Here is a 17,353-nt window from a genome sequence, read left to right on the forward strand (position 1 = left end):
AATAATGTTTGTGCTGCAACCATGTTGTGATGCTGCCATGTTGTTGTCATGTTGTGTTGCTACCATGCTGTGTTGTCATGTGTTTTAATCCCAGACCCTGTCCCCGCAGGAGGCCTTTTGCCTGTTGGTAGGCCGTCATTGTAAATACGAATTTGTTCTTAACTGACTTGCCTAGTTAAATAAAGGTAAAAAAATAAAAAATTATATTCAACACTTTCATTGACCTCCATACTCCTTGCTTGGTGGGCAAAACAACGATGAAACGCCACCTGCTGGAGGGAGACAGATTTCCCCCCGTTGGGCTTCTCTCTTCCTTTCTGGCTTTGATTAGTGGCTTTGATTGGGGGTCATGTGACGTTACATAACCAGGCTCCAGCTCAGTTCAAGGAAAGTAGGCTGCACTGTTCAGGCATTTGACGACGGGAAAGCAACGAATAAACCACGCTGAAGGTGCAGGTAACGTCACTGAAGACATATCTCAACATAAGGAGACAAAATCCTGTTTCAGTTCGTCTTTTTTTGGTGCTTTGATTCGCGAGTGCATAGGTCGTTAACAGACCCGCATTTGCAGTGTTGAAATGAAGCGATAGTTGTTACAAAATATGTAAGGTTGAAGCTGATTTAGAAATCAGGTTTACATCCAGCATTTTTAATGTGAGTCAAGGACGTGTCTGTTAGAGTGCCACGGTTGGCCTGATGGAAACATTGAATTTGTCGGTAAATTTGACAAATGTCGACAAAATACGCTAAATGTATAATGCGAGAAATTACGGCGGAAACGCCTTTATGCACAGATTTTGATGTTCAGCGTGGAAGAGGCGAAGCGAGAGGTTTTACTCAAACTAAAATATGTCCACGAAGTGCGGAATGTTTGTATGGAGGTCCGAGTGTTGCATTTGGTTAAAAAAATGTAATTGATCATACGCTACGTTAGGCTTATTTTATCGAATAGAAGTTTCGCAATGGTTAGGTTGGTATTCCTTACACGTGGTATTTCGGTAACTGTGGAAATGCAACTTTTAATCAGTTGTGCCTGTTGTAGAGTGATGGACTCATTAGTATGGACATTGCCACTGAGGGCTACAAAGATGCGCCATCAATCCAAATGGCCTGTTCATACGCGTATCAGCCCTCTCATTGTCTAGAATGTCCCACCTGTTCTCGCCTGCTTTCCTTCTTTGAGAACATGTATTTCCATTTTTAGAGCGGTCACTTGTCTATCTTACCAATATAATAGAGCATCTTTGATATATTAAACCATCCTATCGAAAGTCACACGATACAGGTGTGTGGTACTCCCACTACGACTCGGGAAAGCATGCAGTTTATTGGGCTACAGATGAAATAAGTTATGAACTTATGCACGGTAATGATCTTGATGCCCCTTTCCAATAAATATCGAGGTTCTTATTCTGGTGACATGATGATTGAGTCCTGGCTGCTGTTTTGACATAAAAAATTATGAAGTCAGTGCCAGCCCTAGCCTTTGCAATTTTGCCATGGGGCTGTTAAAATATTTAGCAATTTCATAACACATTTCCTGCTACTCTACCAATTTTGCCTTTGGGTGGAGAAACATTTTGCAGTTTTGAATGTGATATCTGAGTTAGGGTGACTAACAAGATGAAATTTGGTAAAAATCAGTTCAATATTATTCTCAACTTTTGGCCATGACTGTGAACTATTTGCTAGAGCACACGTGCCAAGACCAGTCGGCACATCCATTATATAACACAACATTCTTACAAACAACCATTCCAGTTGAAAATGTAACTTTTTCGGTACATGGTCATTTTAACCACGAAAGTAATTTTTATTTGCACTATGTCATCACGCACATTTTAATGGTGACACCCCTCTGGCATATTTTTTTTTTTAATGAGGATTTTTGAATATTCGCATTAAAATCCGTTGGCAATTTGATGGAAACGGGTGAAATGTGGATACATTTTGAAACGCTGACATTTTATATTTTGCTACTTTTGTATTCGCTCTGGGCTGTCATGTAGGGCTGGGCGGTATACCGTATTTTATAATATACCGGTATTGATGCACGGACCGGTTTGGGTTTTTACTTTACCTTCTATAACGGTATTTGAATGTTTGTTAAATGTGATACGGCATGTGTACTGTCCATTGGGGGGAGAAAAAAAAAGTTTCACTGCGCTACTTCAGCGGTCTCTCTCCATGCCGCTTTCCACACAGACTTAGCCCCGCCCTCTGTCACTCAAGGAGCACATTTGTTGTTCCTCGACCACGAGACTCTTGCGTTCAGTCTTCATGGTCAATGCAGCGCATACAACAATATTGATGACAACAATGCTGTATTCACTTTGCTTTTTAATATAAGTCCACTAGCGTTCTATAATTACATTTTTCTTACATCTGCCAACAGCTAGCTTGTCTTAGCAAGTTTGGCCTAAATCTTGTAAAGCCGCTAAAGCTAATCGCTAGCTAATAAATGTACTGAATCAGAGCAAATTGGCTATGCAGCCTGATAATACCAGTGTTTGTGTAGACCTAGATCAGCATGTTTGTGCAGCTGTGACTTCTAAATCAGAGGAATGTGCAATGTAAGAATGTTAGCTACTTCATGTAGTTAAGAGAGAACATTCAATGTAGCCAAAGATTATAGGGTCCCCTAGGAAACACTTGTCAACACTTTGGTGTGTACCCTGTCACAATAACTCCTCCCCGTGGCATTTTCATTCATTGTCCTGTCAAACACTGTATTCAAAGTGCCCACTATTATATTCCAACTATAGAATTTGAATTGTCATTCTATCCTCCAAGTGTTTTGCTCTAAATCGCAAGTCAAATTGCAATTGCAACATTTGGTTTGAAATGAGGCCTAGATGGTTTGACAATATTGTGCAGCCCTACGTGGCAGTGTGGAAATGATCTCAAATGAGTGCAGAAAATGTATAAATTATTTTGGGTTGAATTGAACCATATAAAACAATCAGAATGGAGAAGACTGATTTTTGTCATTCTTAGCACCCTAGGGTCGCACGTTACTCATAAAGCAAATGTAGAACTTTTTATTATTCAAAAACATTAAGTACCGTCATACCATCCAATTTTTTTCAATACCGTGATGATATTTTGTCCATATTGCCCAGCCCTAATTTAGTGCACATGCATTTTGTTTACATCACAATCAAACTTGTGTGTTTTGAGTTTGTCGTGTGATTTCATGAATAGCCTAGTTGCATTTCATGCAATATATTATCAGTTGAAAGTTATCCTTTTCAGATCAAACAATGCTGATCTTATAGGCTACAGAAATGTATTTGACCAACTACAAAAGCAGAACACTAAACTGCAAAGTTTGGGCTATAAAACACTCCTCTGCAATCTATTCAATAGACAAAAAAAATAAAACAATCAAATCAAACAGAAGTTGGCAAACAAATGAACTTTTTAATTGTGACAACTGTCTTTCCAGGGATCAGAAGAATGAATTTCCTCCTGGAAACCCTTCAAGTGATCGTAATGTCGATCTATTACAACATGGAGGCGTTTGTCCGACTGTTCATCCCACCCAAGAACAAAAATGTCACCGGTGAAATCGTCCTCATCACTGGGGCGGGCAGCGGCATTGGCCGGCTCCTGGCTGAGAAGTTTGCCCCCCTGGGCGTTTCTCTGGTCTTGTGGGACATCAACCAGGAGGGCATGGAGGAGACTTCAAGGCTAGTGAAGGAGAAAGGGGCGACTAAGGTCCACTACTACTTGTGTGACTGCAGTGACAAGTCTGAAGTCTACAGAGTGGCTGACAAGGTAATCCACCTGATTCTTATCAACTAGTCTTCCATCAAGACTATACTTTGCTGAATTAGTGTTGCTGCTTTGTTGGGTAATTCTCAGCAAGCCTTATGGTCTCCTGTGATTGGATGGCAGTGATATTAAATAGATTCCGGAGGGTTGAAAACTGCCCCAAACTGCCAGGGTACACACCCACATTGAACCACAACCCCAAGACTGAAATCTGAGCAACAGAAAAACAGATGAGAAATCGACCAGTTCAGTCCCTCTTAAAATACCCCCCCAGGTTCAACCTGTTACCCATGTCCATAATTACACAGCAACAATGTTATATAATCCTTACCATAAGTGAGTCGCCAGGATGTAGGAAACAAAGATGTGGTGTGTGTCGAATCAACGCGTGTTTTTGAAGTAATGTGGTAAGTTAACACATGTCTATGTTTAGGTCAAGATAGAGGTGGGGGATGTAAGCATTCTCATAAACAACGCAGGCATCGTCACGGGCAGGAAGTTCATGGATGCACCAGACTCCCTCATTGAGAAAACCTTCGAAGTTAACACCATGGCACACTTTTGGGTGAGAAAATGAGATGACTAGTGCACATCTGCGCACACTGTCTTGTCTGGTTTCGCTCACTTGCTGTCTTTATCTGTCAGTGCAGGCATTTTAAATGTGAAAGCATTATCCTAAATCCGCCAATATGTTTCTAAAAATTTGATGTCTCTAACCTCATTGTAGGCCTATGTCCCTTGTAGTGTCAATTCCACCCTCACCCATCAAAATGAACACAGATCTGTGTACTGATTCATATTTCATTGTATAAGTTCTCCTGCTAATTTCTCTCTAGACATATAAAGCCTTTCTCCCAGCGATGACTGCCAACAACCACGGTCATCTGGTCAGCATTGCCAGTTCAGCTGGTCTGATTGGTGTCAATGGGCTAGCAGGTAAATCACCCACTATGCATGACTTACTCCAATGTTCCTCAATACTGGACCTGGAGAGTGACGGGATGTGCAGGCTTTTGTTCCGGTCCAGCACCAAGACACCTGATGATGGCTAATCAATGTTTGATGACTGGCTTAATCAGGTGTTGGTGCAATGCAAGAACAAAAGCCTGCACAGAAAATCTAAGGACATTTATTTGTCACATGCTTCGTAAAGAACGGGTGTAGACTAACAGTGAAATGCTTAGTTACAGGTCCTTTTCCCAACAGTGCTACACACCCTGTAGCCATTGTGCAGAACATTACCTTTGTCTATGCTGTAAACTCTGGCCAGTACATTATGCAATCAGATTCCTATCATGGAGCTGATCGATACAGATGTTATCAGTCGACCTCGAATGGGGTAGAGGTTTAATGTGTAACTTATTGTACTACTGTACTGTAGTTGAAAGTTCCAAAAACAGACTGAGGTAGATGGACTGAAAAAATGGTTCAAGGACAGTCTATTTCAACACTTAATTGATGTTGACATTGCCAATGCAATTTCACAATTTAGTATAGACAAACATTATCTTGCTGTAGAGAACTTTGTTTAACCTGCTCTAAAACTGTTTGCAAATACATGTTTCCCTCTCCTGATAGATTACTGTGCCAGTAAGTTTGCTGCTATTGGCTTTGCTGAGTCCGTGGCTCTAGAGCTGCTGGCTACTGGGAAGGATGGAGTCAAGACTACCATAGTGTGTCCATTCTTCATCAATACTGGCATGTTCGATGGCTGCAATACTAAGTAAGTTATTTGCCATAAGGTGTTATACCGGATTTAATTTGACTTTAAAGTTGTCCAATTATTTTTAATGCTTTTATAAAGGGTTATCCTCTTTGCATATATTTTTTAAAAGTTTCTCATTACAAGTTTGAGATTGAATCCTGCTAAAAGGGTTTGCATCCATGTAGAAAACTACTTTAATATGCAATCTCTTTAAATGTCAGGGCCAGTTCTGTTCCTTTGAAACTCCCTACGAGAGACTTTTGAATTAAAAAAATAAATAATTTTATGACCTTGTCTCAGCATTGACAGGGCAAAATAGGTTGTGTTGAGGCAGGACTTACAAAAGTTCTGGGAGACTTCCTCTCTGAGCTGTGCTTGTGAGTTACTAATGCCTATTGTCACAACACTGTATAAAAGGTCAAATATGTGGACTGATACTCAACGTTGCTAGTTGAAATTGCTGGCCCTATGGTACCATTAAGTGATAATGCCAGAGAAGCCGGCGTTTGGAGGATATATTGGCAGGGGTGTTAGGCAAATCGTTCCAATATATCCTCCAAACACTGGCTTCAAAGGCATTATCACTTTTATACTATGAGTTACCAACATGTTCAAATAATGATTGACATTTTCATTCATGTAATTTTGATGAATTTATTCATACTATTTCATCCTCCCACAAGATATAGTCCTGACACAAATCTAGGGTTCCTACCCAAGCCGGCTGGTCGTTCGTTCTATCGGTTCGGTTGCCGGAGATGGAACATTTAGAACGGTCTGGCAACGTTTTTATCCCTTGCTTGCTCGCTAGCTACCCAATTACGGCCAACTTACAGTAACGTCAAACAGTGCAGCCAGAATAACAGCGAAGTAGCTGCGTTTGTTTAATCTGTTTTCTAGTGACATTTATTTGGATACATCCATAACAATGAGCTAACGATGTGCAATTTCACCTGGCATAGGAAATCTGCTCTCTCGTCGGGACACTTGTTCAGAGGAGCTAGCCAACAACACAGCTAACACAATTACTTTAAATTGGAGCTGGAAAGACGGCAAGCTCGCTGCATTTTGTTTTAGCTGTTTCTTTGTATATATCCATAAATTATGCCAGCTGATTCATGATTTACACTGGTTGAGAAAAGATGCATGTCTGTCTCCTCCCGACATGTTCATTATTATGGGACACCAGAAGATCGAATTTCAATATTGAAACAATGTTGCAAATGTTGTAGACTGACAAAGGTTTATACAAATCTCCGTTCAAAAATCAATGCTAGTATAAAATAAATGGGAGATCATGTATAGATGCTTTTTATAGTGGAGATCAAGTTTATAAATTGCCTGGCTGGGCTGATAAAACAGTGGATTGCGAAGTGAGATGGAACAGAGTAAATAGGCATTTGAACGTCATAGATTTAACCAGTGGTAACTTGTGGAATGGATACCGACTAGAATGCGGTTTTAACCAATCTGCATCCAGGATTATACCCACACGTTGTATAATTTATCACTATCAACAACAAACATAGAAGTGTGTACTGTACACAAGAAGAAACATTACATACTATGGACTGGCTACAGTTGTGCTAGTAGGTCAAATAAATTGTTTCCCCCACAGGTGGCCTCTCTTGTTGCCCGTCCTGGATCCAGACTACGTAGCAAACAAGATCATTGAAGCCATTTTAACTGACCAGGTCTACCTTCTGCTCCCAAGGACCATGTATCTTATCATAGGCCTGAAGAAGTGAGTCCCTTTATGTTCTTCCACTCTACACTTCATGATGGGATAGCATGCTGGGTTTAGCTATTTGTCGCACTGCCTCAGATCTGCTGCACAAACACGCACAATGACACTGTCAGTCACACAATTCTCAGAAATGGTTACATGCTCAAAATGCACAGTAATGTCATACCCCTGGTCACAAACGGTTTCCTTCACTATTCTATGCCCAGGTAGGGTGCCCTCTGTCTAGTTTTCTAGCCTCCCTCCCTGACACAAGTTGTTTATGGAAGTCTTTCAATTAGCATAGTCCACATCTTCCCTAGATGTTACTTTTTTGTTTTTACTGTTCCTGACCCAAACTAGCCTGTTAGTGAGTCTTCAAGTCTCGGACAGGATGTTGAATTATTTACTGTAGTAAATACTGTAGTAATTGACGAGGAAGGATGGACAGACAAACATCTGGTTTGTGACTAGCACTTGTAGAGAAACCAAACCACCCCAAGCTTTAAGTCAAAGCATTTTTATACTGTTGGTGTATGTGGACCCAAGCATTTGAGCTGGGTTGCCAAGCAACAGCTTTAGTATTTTTGTCTATGGACGAATGCATTGCCAGGCTAAACTGTGAGCACTTATGAAGCTTGTTACTTCACTACATCAGGCAGGCTGTCAGTTCTGATATAGTTCAAAGAAACTTGTTACATGTTATTTCTTTCACTAACATGCATTCAAGTACATGTGGTATCTTAAGACATTGTGACACAATGTGGTTATTTGGGGGCACATATTAATGATCACAGGTTCTGGTTGAAAATGTCACTTCAGATCCACTATTGTTGGTTATTAATCTTAGATTGTTAATTCACAAAGAGTGAAGAGTGTTTTATAAAGTTGCTGACCTCCCTTCACCGTGTCCTTATAGCTCCTTGAGGTGGAAGCAGGCAGCTCTCCTGGGGAAGTACCTGGGTGCCTTCGAGAACCCAGAGCACTGTGAGACAACAAGCCTTAAGCTGCACTGATCTTCACTTGAGCCCCTTGCACTCTGACCCTCGTTTAACCCATGCCTATGGTCAACAAACTCACACACCCTCAGGGTGTGAATTGTGTTTTCTGTAACATACGAAGCCATTCGTGCATCAGCGTCACTGGCTACCGATAGCAAAATGTAGATTTAACGGTTATGTCTACATGTCACGCTGTTAAGAGGGCTCCGAGGTGATTTCTGTTAGCATTACATTTACATTATCCAACAGCTTGAGGTAAATTGTCAGCATTGAATTCCCTGATACCTCTGGTGAAAATTGAATCTGCATAGTGTTACTGCATTATCACTAGTACTGAAGGTACATTCTGTCACTTTATTTGTGAAACAGACCTCACCCAAAGCCCTGTAGAAGGATTGTTCATGTGCATTGATGAATTTGCATACAGATACATATTTTAGGGAACTAGTGAGATTGAGGGAGTTTGTTTTTGACTACTGAATTACGAAAATCTGTCAGCTGTTTGAATGTTTCACTTTGGCCTAATGCCGTTGTTAAAGAGCCATTGTGCATCAATTAAATACCTGTTACAGTATGTAGAAATGCACTTTTGTGGTTGGGTGTATTTTCAACTTTTTATATGGCCATAATTGTAAATCCCATTGGGAAATGTGACTACTTCAAGAATTATAATAAAAAATGTGTTTTTGTAAGACAAGATGAAGTAATCTGTTAGTCAAGGCTCTACAATCATTCAGCAAACCCTCACTCATACCCAGTGCAAACCTAGTCAGCGCTAATACAGTCGTTACAGGGGTGTATTTAATGAGGGGAAACAACCTGATACACAGCTGGTATGATTCTCATTGTACGACAATCATATATTTTCTTATCTACACCATACATATCTACACCATACATTTCTATCAGAACTTTTTGTAATGTTGTACTCTCCTGAACATGCCCCTAGAAATGGGGAAACAGTTTCTGTTGTAATGGCAGGGCCACTTGGGTACACCCCAGAGCATATTGCATCGATCATATTAAAAAAATCACCTTTTTCAATTTATTTTGAAGGTTATCAAAAAGGTCATCAATGTCCCCCCTCTGCCAACGTGACATCACAACACCTTGTCTTTGGCTGTATTTCAACAGTAAGCTGAATTCTGATCTTTTTTTAATCTAATTGGTCTTTTTGCCCAATCTGATCAGCTCTGAAAAATATCTTATGTGAAAAGTTCTGATGTGTTGACCAAATGACCAATTAGTGGGGGAAAAGATCAGAATTAGGCTGCCTTAGTATCTCCGTAAGGCTGGCAGGTACCGGTAAATGCTATCCAAAGGCTGGCAGATGGCGCTATTGATCTGGAATTGATGGTTCCATCTTACGGTCCAAACTCATTGTATGCAGCTGGCAATACACCCGGTCCATACCTAAAACATTTTCTATTCTGGCTGCAAAGGTGTTGATTTCCTACATTTTAATTGCGAGAAGGAGGAAATAAACTCAAGATATGAGTACGTTCTTTGAAACACCATTTTCCACCACCAGGCTAGTGGCTAATGCTACTTCCTGTTGCACCCTGAGTTCAGTCAGGGGTAAACCACACTGCCGCAACCTGATTGGCTGAACCCGATACGTAACACCCGAGACTAGCATTCCTAGGCATTAGCCACTTTAGCTTGGTGGAAAAGGGTATTTTCATAAAGAAAGTGCATATATTCCGGCCTTCCTGCCATTTTAATTTTTTTTTTACCTTTATTTTTTACTAGGCAAGTCAGTTAAGAACAAATTCTTATTTTCAATGACTGCCTAGGAACAGTGGGTTAACTGCCTGTTCAGGGGCAGAACGACAGATTTGTACCTTGTCAGCTCGGGGATTCGAACTTGCAACCTTTCGGTTACTAGTCCAACACTCTAACCACTAGGCTACCCTGCATTACATTTAGTTAAGGAGGAAATCGATGCCTTTGCAGCCTGACTGGATAATGTTTTAGCTACGAACCAGTCCAGGAGATACAAGTCTATTACCGGCTTCATACAATGCGTTTGGACGGTAAGATGGGAATGACTCGATCGCCATCAGCCAGCCTTTGGGCTGTTGCTGAACACTTACTTATGCATTTATGTTAAGTACGGATGCCAATGAGCAGTTGCTGTAATAGAAGCACCTGGTTGAGTGGACTGCCAGACTACATTTAGCTGGATACAACATATTTATTCAGACCTACACCTGATTAGGACGGCAATTGACAAATGCAACCTCAACATTTTAAATCTACACAAGGTTCTACACTTTTTTTTTTTTTTTCTACACAAGGTGTTATGGAAATGTCCTTGAGAAAGAGGGCTTTTAGAAGTCTGGTGGGGAAGTTTTGATTTGGAATGATTTCCATGGCTACTTTAGTTCCTTGAGGCCTTTGAGAACGAGTCTGAATGAAAGAGTGAGTCGTTGGCTTCATGTCGACTACAACACAATACAGCCATGACTAATATGGTAGATGTAATCACTCGCTACCAATTAGACAAAATGATTAAAGCATGAAATGGCTTCTCTTAACATCATAAGTAGTGCAATTATGAGGTTATTATGCCCTTTGAAATAAGTTTTGTTACTGGACTGGAAGACATTCAAACAGCGTCAATTATCCCCTGAATAATTTATTGGATTTTTCATCAGTGTTTTCTTCTTTAATTAAGGGGTTTAATTTAGTCCCACTGTGATTACCAGTTAGGCTAGTGATCTATTCTGTTAGTTAGGCTAGCTAACAGAATAGATGACTTAATGTAGTTGGTTCTAATGAAGTTCTAATGAAGTAATTTGGACTCACTTTCTCTTCTAGACTATGTTTGTTCTCCTAATAAGCTATAAATTGCGCATTGCAGTGATCATTGATAATATGTAGCCTAATTGACTGTTTTTATCACCAGTATTATACCCGCCAAGCTTGCGATTCTGCTGGGGATGTATCTGGGAGCTTTCAACTTTATGGATGCTTTCAAAGGACGCGTCAAGAAGGTGGAGTAGAGAAGAGAGGAAAAAAAGAGACCACATACTCTGTAATATTAGTGCCTCAAAGGAGATTAATAGTGCCTGTCATGTTTCTGTATTTGTTTCTCTTTTTACTTGTTTTATTCTTGTTTATAATTAATTTTAGTGTGTGAAGAAAAGCCTACTTACTAGTTCAACTCTGCAGACAAATTATATGTGTAGGCTGTATTGGTAATCAAATAATTAATGTATTAAAAGTTGATGTAACATTGTGTTTTTGTAGCATAAATATATGGTGTTAGCTCACTACACTGACACGTAAGTATTGCTAAATTTGGTAGCTATTTCACTCTTGTACCGTTCAGTGGAATATGTCCTCTTTTTGGCCTAAAGGAAAATTGGAAGGTTTTTATTATTATTGACGCACTTGTTTTTTTATTTTTTATGTTAACTTGTTTTAAAAGGTCCATTGTTTTGAGGTCGAACCAGTTTCACCGACAGTGATAACCAGAACCACAGATGTTGAATTGAAGTCAACTTCACAGAGTAGTATGGAGGTACAGTATACTGCAATGTTGTCATTAGCGGTTAGATTACCCCATGCGTACACATGCACAATACACATTAGAAAAGGCCTAGTAGAGAAGCTTAGAAAACTGTCATGTAAAGGATAATTACCTGTGTGTACTGGACTAGTTTTGTGAAGTTCTCTAAGTCTACAGTAGCCAGATGACGGTTTCCTCTACTGCCATTAGGATAATCAATGAAGTAATAATGCACATGCATCCAGTGGCTCTGTACAGAGGTGCTAGGCATTGGATCGGAAGGTTAGGATAAATAATGTTCTGTTTTGTTGGAAAATTATCCGAGTATACAGTATTTGTCCTCTGAACCTACCCTTTACATTTGAACAACTGAGCTGTTTATTGGTTAAAGGAAGATGTTTTCTGTTGACACTGAAGAGTTGACAATATGAGCTAATCATTTTATTTCAACCATGTGTCCTGTTACATATTAATTATCGCTCTTTTAGCATCATGTTGTGTGTAACTGTATCTGAACATTATCCATTTTTAAACGTGTTTGTGTTGAAAGCCAAATGATATGGGACATTTTATTAATAGTAAAAAGTTTGAAATCAAAGTCTTCTGTCAGGCATTTTTTAAATATTTCTTATATCTCCGGTGGTTCTGGAATGATCCCTGACCAGGTACTAAATGTGGTTACTTGGTGATTGTGTGATCATAGCCCCATCTTGTGGAGAATTTAAAACCTGTTCTAGTCCTGTCAATGACTTTCCTGACTAAAGGGAGACTCGGGCTGCACATCACTCTCCTCACTGTGTACCATGTCAGTCTGCACGTCACTCTCCTCACTGTGTATCATGTCGGTCTGCACGTCACTCTCCTCACTGTGTACCATGTCGGTCTGCACGTCACTCTCCTCACTGTGTACCATGTCGGTCTGCACGTCACTCTCCTCACTGTGTACCATGTCGGTCTGCACGTCACTCTCCTCACTGTGTACCATGTCGGTCTGCACGTCACTCTACTCACTGTGTATCATGTCGGTCTGCACGTCACTCTCCTCACTGTGTACCATGTCGGTCTGCACGTCACTCTCCTCACTGTGTACCATGTCGGTCTGCACGTCACTCTCCTCACTGTGTACCATGTCGGTCTGCACGTCACTCTCCTCACTGTGTACCATGTCGGTCTGCACGTCACTCCTCACTGTGTACCATGTCGGTCTGCACGTCACTGTGTACCATGTCGGTCTCACTGTGTACCATGTCGGTCTGCACGTCACTCTCCTCACTGTGTACCATGTCGGTCTGCACGTCACTCTCCTCACTGTGTACCATGTCGGTCTGCACGTCACTCTCCTCACTGTGTACCATGTCGGTCTGCACGTCACTCTCCTCACTGTGTACCATGTCGGTCTGCACGTCACTCTCCTCACTGTGTACCATGTCGGTCTGCACGTCACTCTCCTCACTGTGTACCATGTCGGTCTGCACGTCACTCTCCTCACTGTGTACCATGTCGGTCTGCACGTCACTCTCCTCACTGTGTACCATGTCGGTCTGCACGTCACTCTCCTCACTGTGTACCATGTCGGTCTGCACGTCACTCTCCTCACTGTGTACCATGTCGGTCTGCACGTCACTCTCCTCACTGTGTACCATGTCGGTCTGCACGTCACTCTCCTCACTGTGTACCATGTCGGTCTGCACGTCACTCTCCTCACTGTGTACCATGTCGGTCTGCACGTCACTCTCCTCACTGTGTACCATGTCGGTCTGCACGTCACTCTCCTCACTGTGTACCATGTCGGTCTGCACGTCAGCCAGGCTAGTGAATGACAACAGTTGGATTCAAACCCAGATGTCTCCAAATACAATGGATGCATCTGGGGGAGATTTGATGTATTCATTTAATGTATTAGATCATCTTTTAAACATCTGATTTAACCTCCTGACCCTTCAGTTGTTACTCAGTTTGTTATCTCATCTGGAGAGAATTGCAATATTGTTATCTAGATGTGAAGTACAGTTGACTTACTCATGCTGACCTTGGTGTAGGTTTGCATAGTCTAGTGGTTAGTGTTGGACTAGTAACCGGAAGGTTGCAAGTTCAAATCCCTGAGCTGACAAGGTACAAATCTGTCATTCTGCCCCTGAACAGGCAGTTAACCCACTGTTCCTAGGCCTTCATTGAAAATAAGAATTTGTTCTTAACTGACTTGCCTAGTTAAATAAAGGTAAAATAAAAAAATTAATGTAGTGTAGGTGAGATTATTTTGGACATTGCAATACTACATTTTGTTCACTAGAGGTCACTGGTGTCACACAGAGGGGATAGACCGTTCTTGGAACCCTCAGAAGCCAAGCAGCCTGAAATACAGTGCAACAAAAATTCTAGTCTGGTACCAAAAATGTTTTCTCTTGCACAGAAATGTATTCCATTGATAGTTTAAATGCATTCATTTATGTGAGAATAATGTATTCCAGAACAGACATTTCACAATTCAAATCATAAGTGATTAAGGTTGTCTAAGGTGCGCAATGCCCATACATCCCTTCCTTGGCTCTCTTGATGATGTTACATGCTCTAAGCAGTGCACACTGAAAGGCTGTGCATGGTCAATCCAACGTCTGCTTTGGCCGTGCAGCATTTAAAGCCAATTTATGCTTGATCTGCATATGTGGTCAGCGGCGCCGTATGGATGGTGTGACGCGATTGCGGAGCCTCCAGAGGGATCCCGAGGCCAAAATGAGCTCAAATTTGATTGGTCACATACACATAGTTAGCAGATGTTAATGCGAGTGTAGCAAAATGCTTGTGCTTCTAGTTCTGACCATGCAGTAATATCTAACAAGTAGTCTAACCTAACAATTTCACAGCTACCTTATTCACACAAGTGTAAAGGAATGAATAAGAATATGTACATAAAAATGTATGAATGAGTGATGGCTGAGCGGCATAGGCAAGATGCAGTAGATGGTATAGAGTACAGTGTATATACATATAAGATGAGTAATGTAGGGTATGTAAACATTATATAAAGTGGCATTGTTTAAATTGGCTAGTGATACATTTATTACATACATTTTTCCATTATTAAAGTTGCCAGAGTTGAGTCAGTATGTTGGCAGCAGACACTCAATGTTAGTGATGGCTGTTTAACAGTCTGATGGCCTTGAGATAGAAGCTGTTTTTCAGTCTCTCGGTCCCAGCTTTGATGCAGCTGTAATGACCTTAACTTCTGGACGATAGCGGGGTGAAGCCCGACAGGATACAGCCCGACAGGATGCTATCGATTGTGCATCTGTAAAAGTTTGAGTGTTTTTGGTGACAAACCTAATTTCTTCAGGCTATTGAAGTTGAAGAGGCGCTGCTGCGCCTTCTTCACCACGCTGTCCGTGTGGGTGGACCATTTCAGTTTGTCCGTGATGTGTACGCCGAGGAACTTTCCACCCTCTCCACTACTGTCCCATCTATGTGGATAGGGGGCTGCTCCCTCTGCTGTTTCCTGAAGTCCGCGATCATCTCCTTTGTTTTGTTGACATTGAGTATGAGGTTATTTTACTGACACTACACTCCGAGGGCCCTCACCACCTCCCTGTAGGCCGTCTCATCGTTGTTGGTAATTAAACTTGATGATTGAGTTGGAGGCGTGCATGGCCACGCAGTCGTGGGTGAACAGGGAGTACAGGAGAGGGCTGAGAAGGCACCCTTGTGGGGCCCCAGTGTTGAGGATCAGCGGGGTGGAGATGTTGTTACCTACCCTCACCACCTGGGGCGGCCCGTCAGGAAGTCCAGGACCCAGTTGCACAGGGCGGGGTCGAGACCCAGGGTCTCGAGCTTAATGACCGGTTTGGAGGGTACTATGGTGTTAAATTCTGAGCTGTAGTCGATGAACAGCATTCTTACATAGGTATTCCTCTTGTCCAGATGGGTTAGGGCAGTGTGATTGCGATTGCGTCGTCTGTGGACCTATTGGGGTGGTAAGCAAATTGGAGTGGGTCTAGTGTGTCTGGTAGGCAGGAGGTGATATGGTCCTTGACTAGTCTCTCAAAGCACTTCATGATGACGGAAGGGAGTGCTACGGGCCGGTAGTCATTTAGCTCAGTTACCTTAGCTTTCTTGGGAACAGGAGCAATGGTGACCCTCTTGAAGCATGTGGGAACAGCAGACTGGGATAAGGATTGATTGAATGTGTCTGTAAACACACCAGCCAGCTGTCTGCGCATGCGCTGAGAACGCGGCTGGGATGCCGTCTGGGCCTGCAGCCTTGCGCGGGGTAACCCGTTTAAATGTTTTACTCGCGTTGGCTGCAGTGAAGGAGAGCCTGCAGGTTTTGGTAGCGGGCCGTGGCACTGTATTGTCCTCAAAGCTAGCAAAGAAGTTGTTTAGTCTGTCTGGGAGCAAGACATCGTGGTCCGCGACGAGGCTGGTTTTTCTTTTGTAGTCTGTGATTGACTGTAGACCCTGCCCACATACCTCTCGTGTCTGAGCCGTTGAATTGCGACTACTTTGTCTCTATACTGACTCTTAGCTTGTTTGATTGCCTTGCGGATGGAATAGCTCCATACCGCATCGCGGTGCACCTCTCAAATTTTGTAACAATGTGGCGGGCTCAGTATAGCTCCACATTGACATGATTGGTTGACTAGGTGAGGGTGGGAGGTCCTGTATGAACACAGTCACTTCCTTGACAACTTCCCTCACAACAGTTTTGCACTGCTTAGTGAAGTGCAAGAAGTATGAATTCCCTGACTTCTGCAGGGAAGTCAGGGAGGTGCACCGCGATGCGGTATGGAGCTATTCCCTCCGCAAGGCAGAGTCGCAAATGCTGCACTGCCAATGCAGACACAGATTGACCGTGCAGCGCCTTTATGGTGATGTGGCCTCTGAGGCCAGGGCATTCATACTTCTTAACCTTCGCTGAGCAGCGCAGAGCTGTTGTCAAGGAAGTGAGTTTGTGTTTTATACAGGACCTCCCGCCCTCAGCTACCATCAACCAATTATGCCAATGCGGAGCTATACTGAGCTCTCCGCATTGTTACAAAATTTGAGTGGTGCAAGGCATAAATTGGCTCTTTGAGCTATGTACGTGGATGCATCCTTAGGGAGAAAGGAGGGAGAGGTGAGGAGGACCTGGGTGAAAATAACCACATTAAGGATTATCCACAATAGTGGAATTTGCTGTTGGCCTTCAAAATATAGGTCCCCCATTGAAAGTGATTCAAATGGATACAAATAGTGGAATAATGACATATTTCAACTAGATAATGCTGAACAATGTCTTAATGTTGTTAGGTACACCCATCTAATATCAGACCTGCCTCCAGAACAGCCTGAATTCTTCAGGGCATTCTACAGGTGTTGGAAATGTTCCAGATTCAGAGATTTATATTCTTTATTTAATCCTTATTTTATGTTGACTGGGAACACATTCTCATTTACAGCAACGACCTGGGGAATAGTTACAGGGGAGAGGAGGGGGGGATGAATGAGCCAATTGTAAGATGAGGATGATTAGGTGACTGATGGTATGAGGGCCAGATTGGAATTTAGCCAGGACACCGGGGTTAACACCCCTACTCTTACAATAAGTTCCATGGGATCTTTAGTGACCACAGAGAGTCAGGAAACTCGTTTAACGTCCC

At 42.1% G+C, this 17,353-nt stretch overlaps 1 protein-coding gene across 3 annotated transcripts; it reads left to right on the plus strand.

The window, feature by feature from the left end:
* Positions 1–349: 349 nt before the first annotated feature.
* Positions 350–12,321, plus strand: sdr16c5a (short chain dehydrogenase/reductase family 16C, member 5a). 3 transcript variants are annotated; one of them, XM_029623910.2, is made up of 7 exons: positions 350–456; positions 3,449–3,780; positions 4,211–4,342; positions 4,614–4,713; positions 5,356–5,500; positions 7,101–7,226; positions 11,118–12,321. In XM_029623910.2, the coding sequence occupies exons 2-7, from the start codon at positions 3,460–3,462 to the stop codon at positions 11,212–11,214; spliced, it is 921 nt and encodes a 306-aa protein (XP_029479770.1). In that variant the 5' UTR covers positions 350–456; positions 3,449–3,459; the 3' UTR covers positions 11,215–12,321. The 3 variants fall into 3 exon arrangements, with proteins under 3 accessions (XP_029479770.1, XP_029479771.1, XP_029479772.1); XM_029623911.2 differs by lacking the exon at positions 11,118–12,321 and adding an exon at positions 8,125–8,903; XM_029623912.2 differs by having other exon boundaries at positions 360–450.
* The last annotated feature ends 5,032 nt before the right edge of the window (positions 12,322–17,353 follow it).

Source organism: Oncorhynchus nerka, linkage group LG20 (assembly GCF_034236695.1).
Source record: "Oncorhynchus nerka isolate Pitt River linkage group LG20, Oner_Uvic_2.0, whole genome shotgun sequence".
In the NCBI taxonomy this organism is placed as follows: domain Eukaryota; kingdom Metazoa; phylum Chordata; class Actinopteri; order Salmoniformes; family Salmonidae; genus Oncorhynchus; species Oncorhynchus nerka.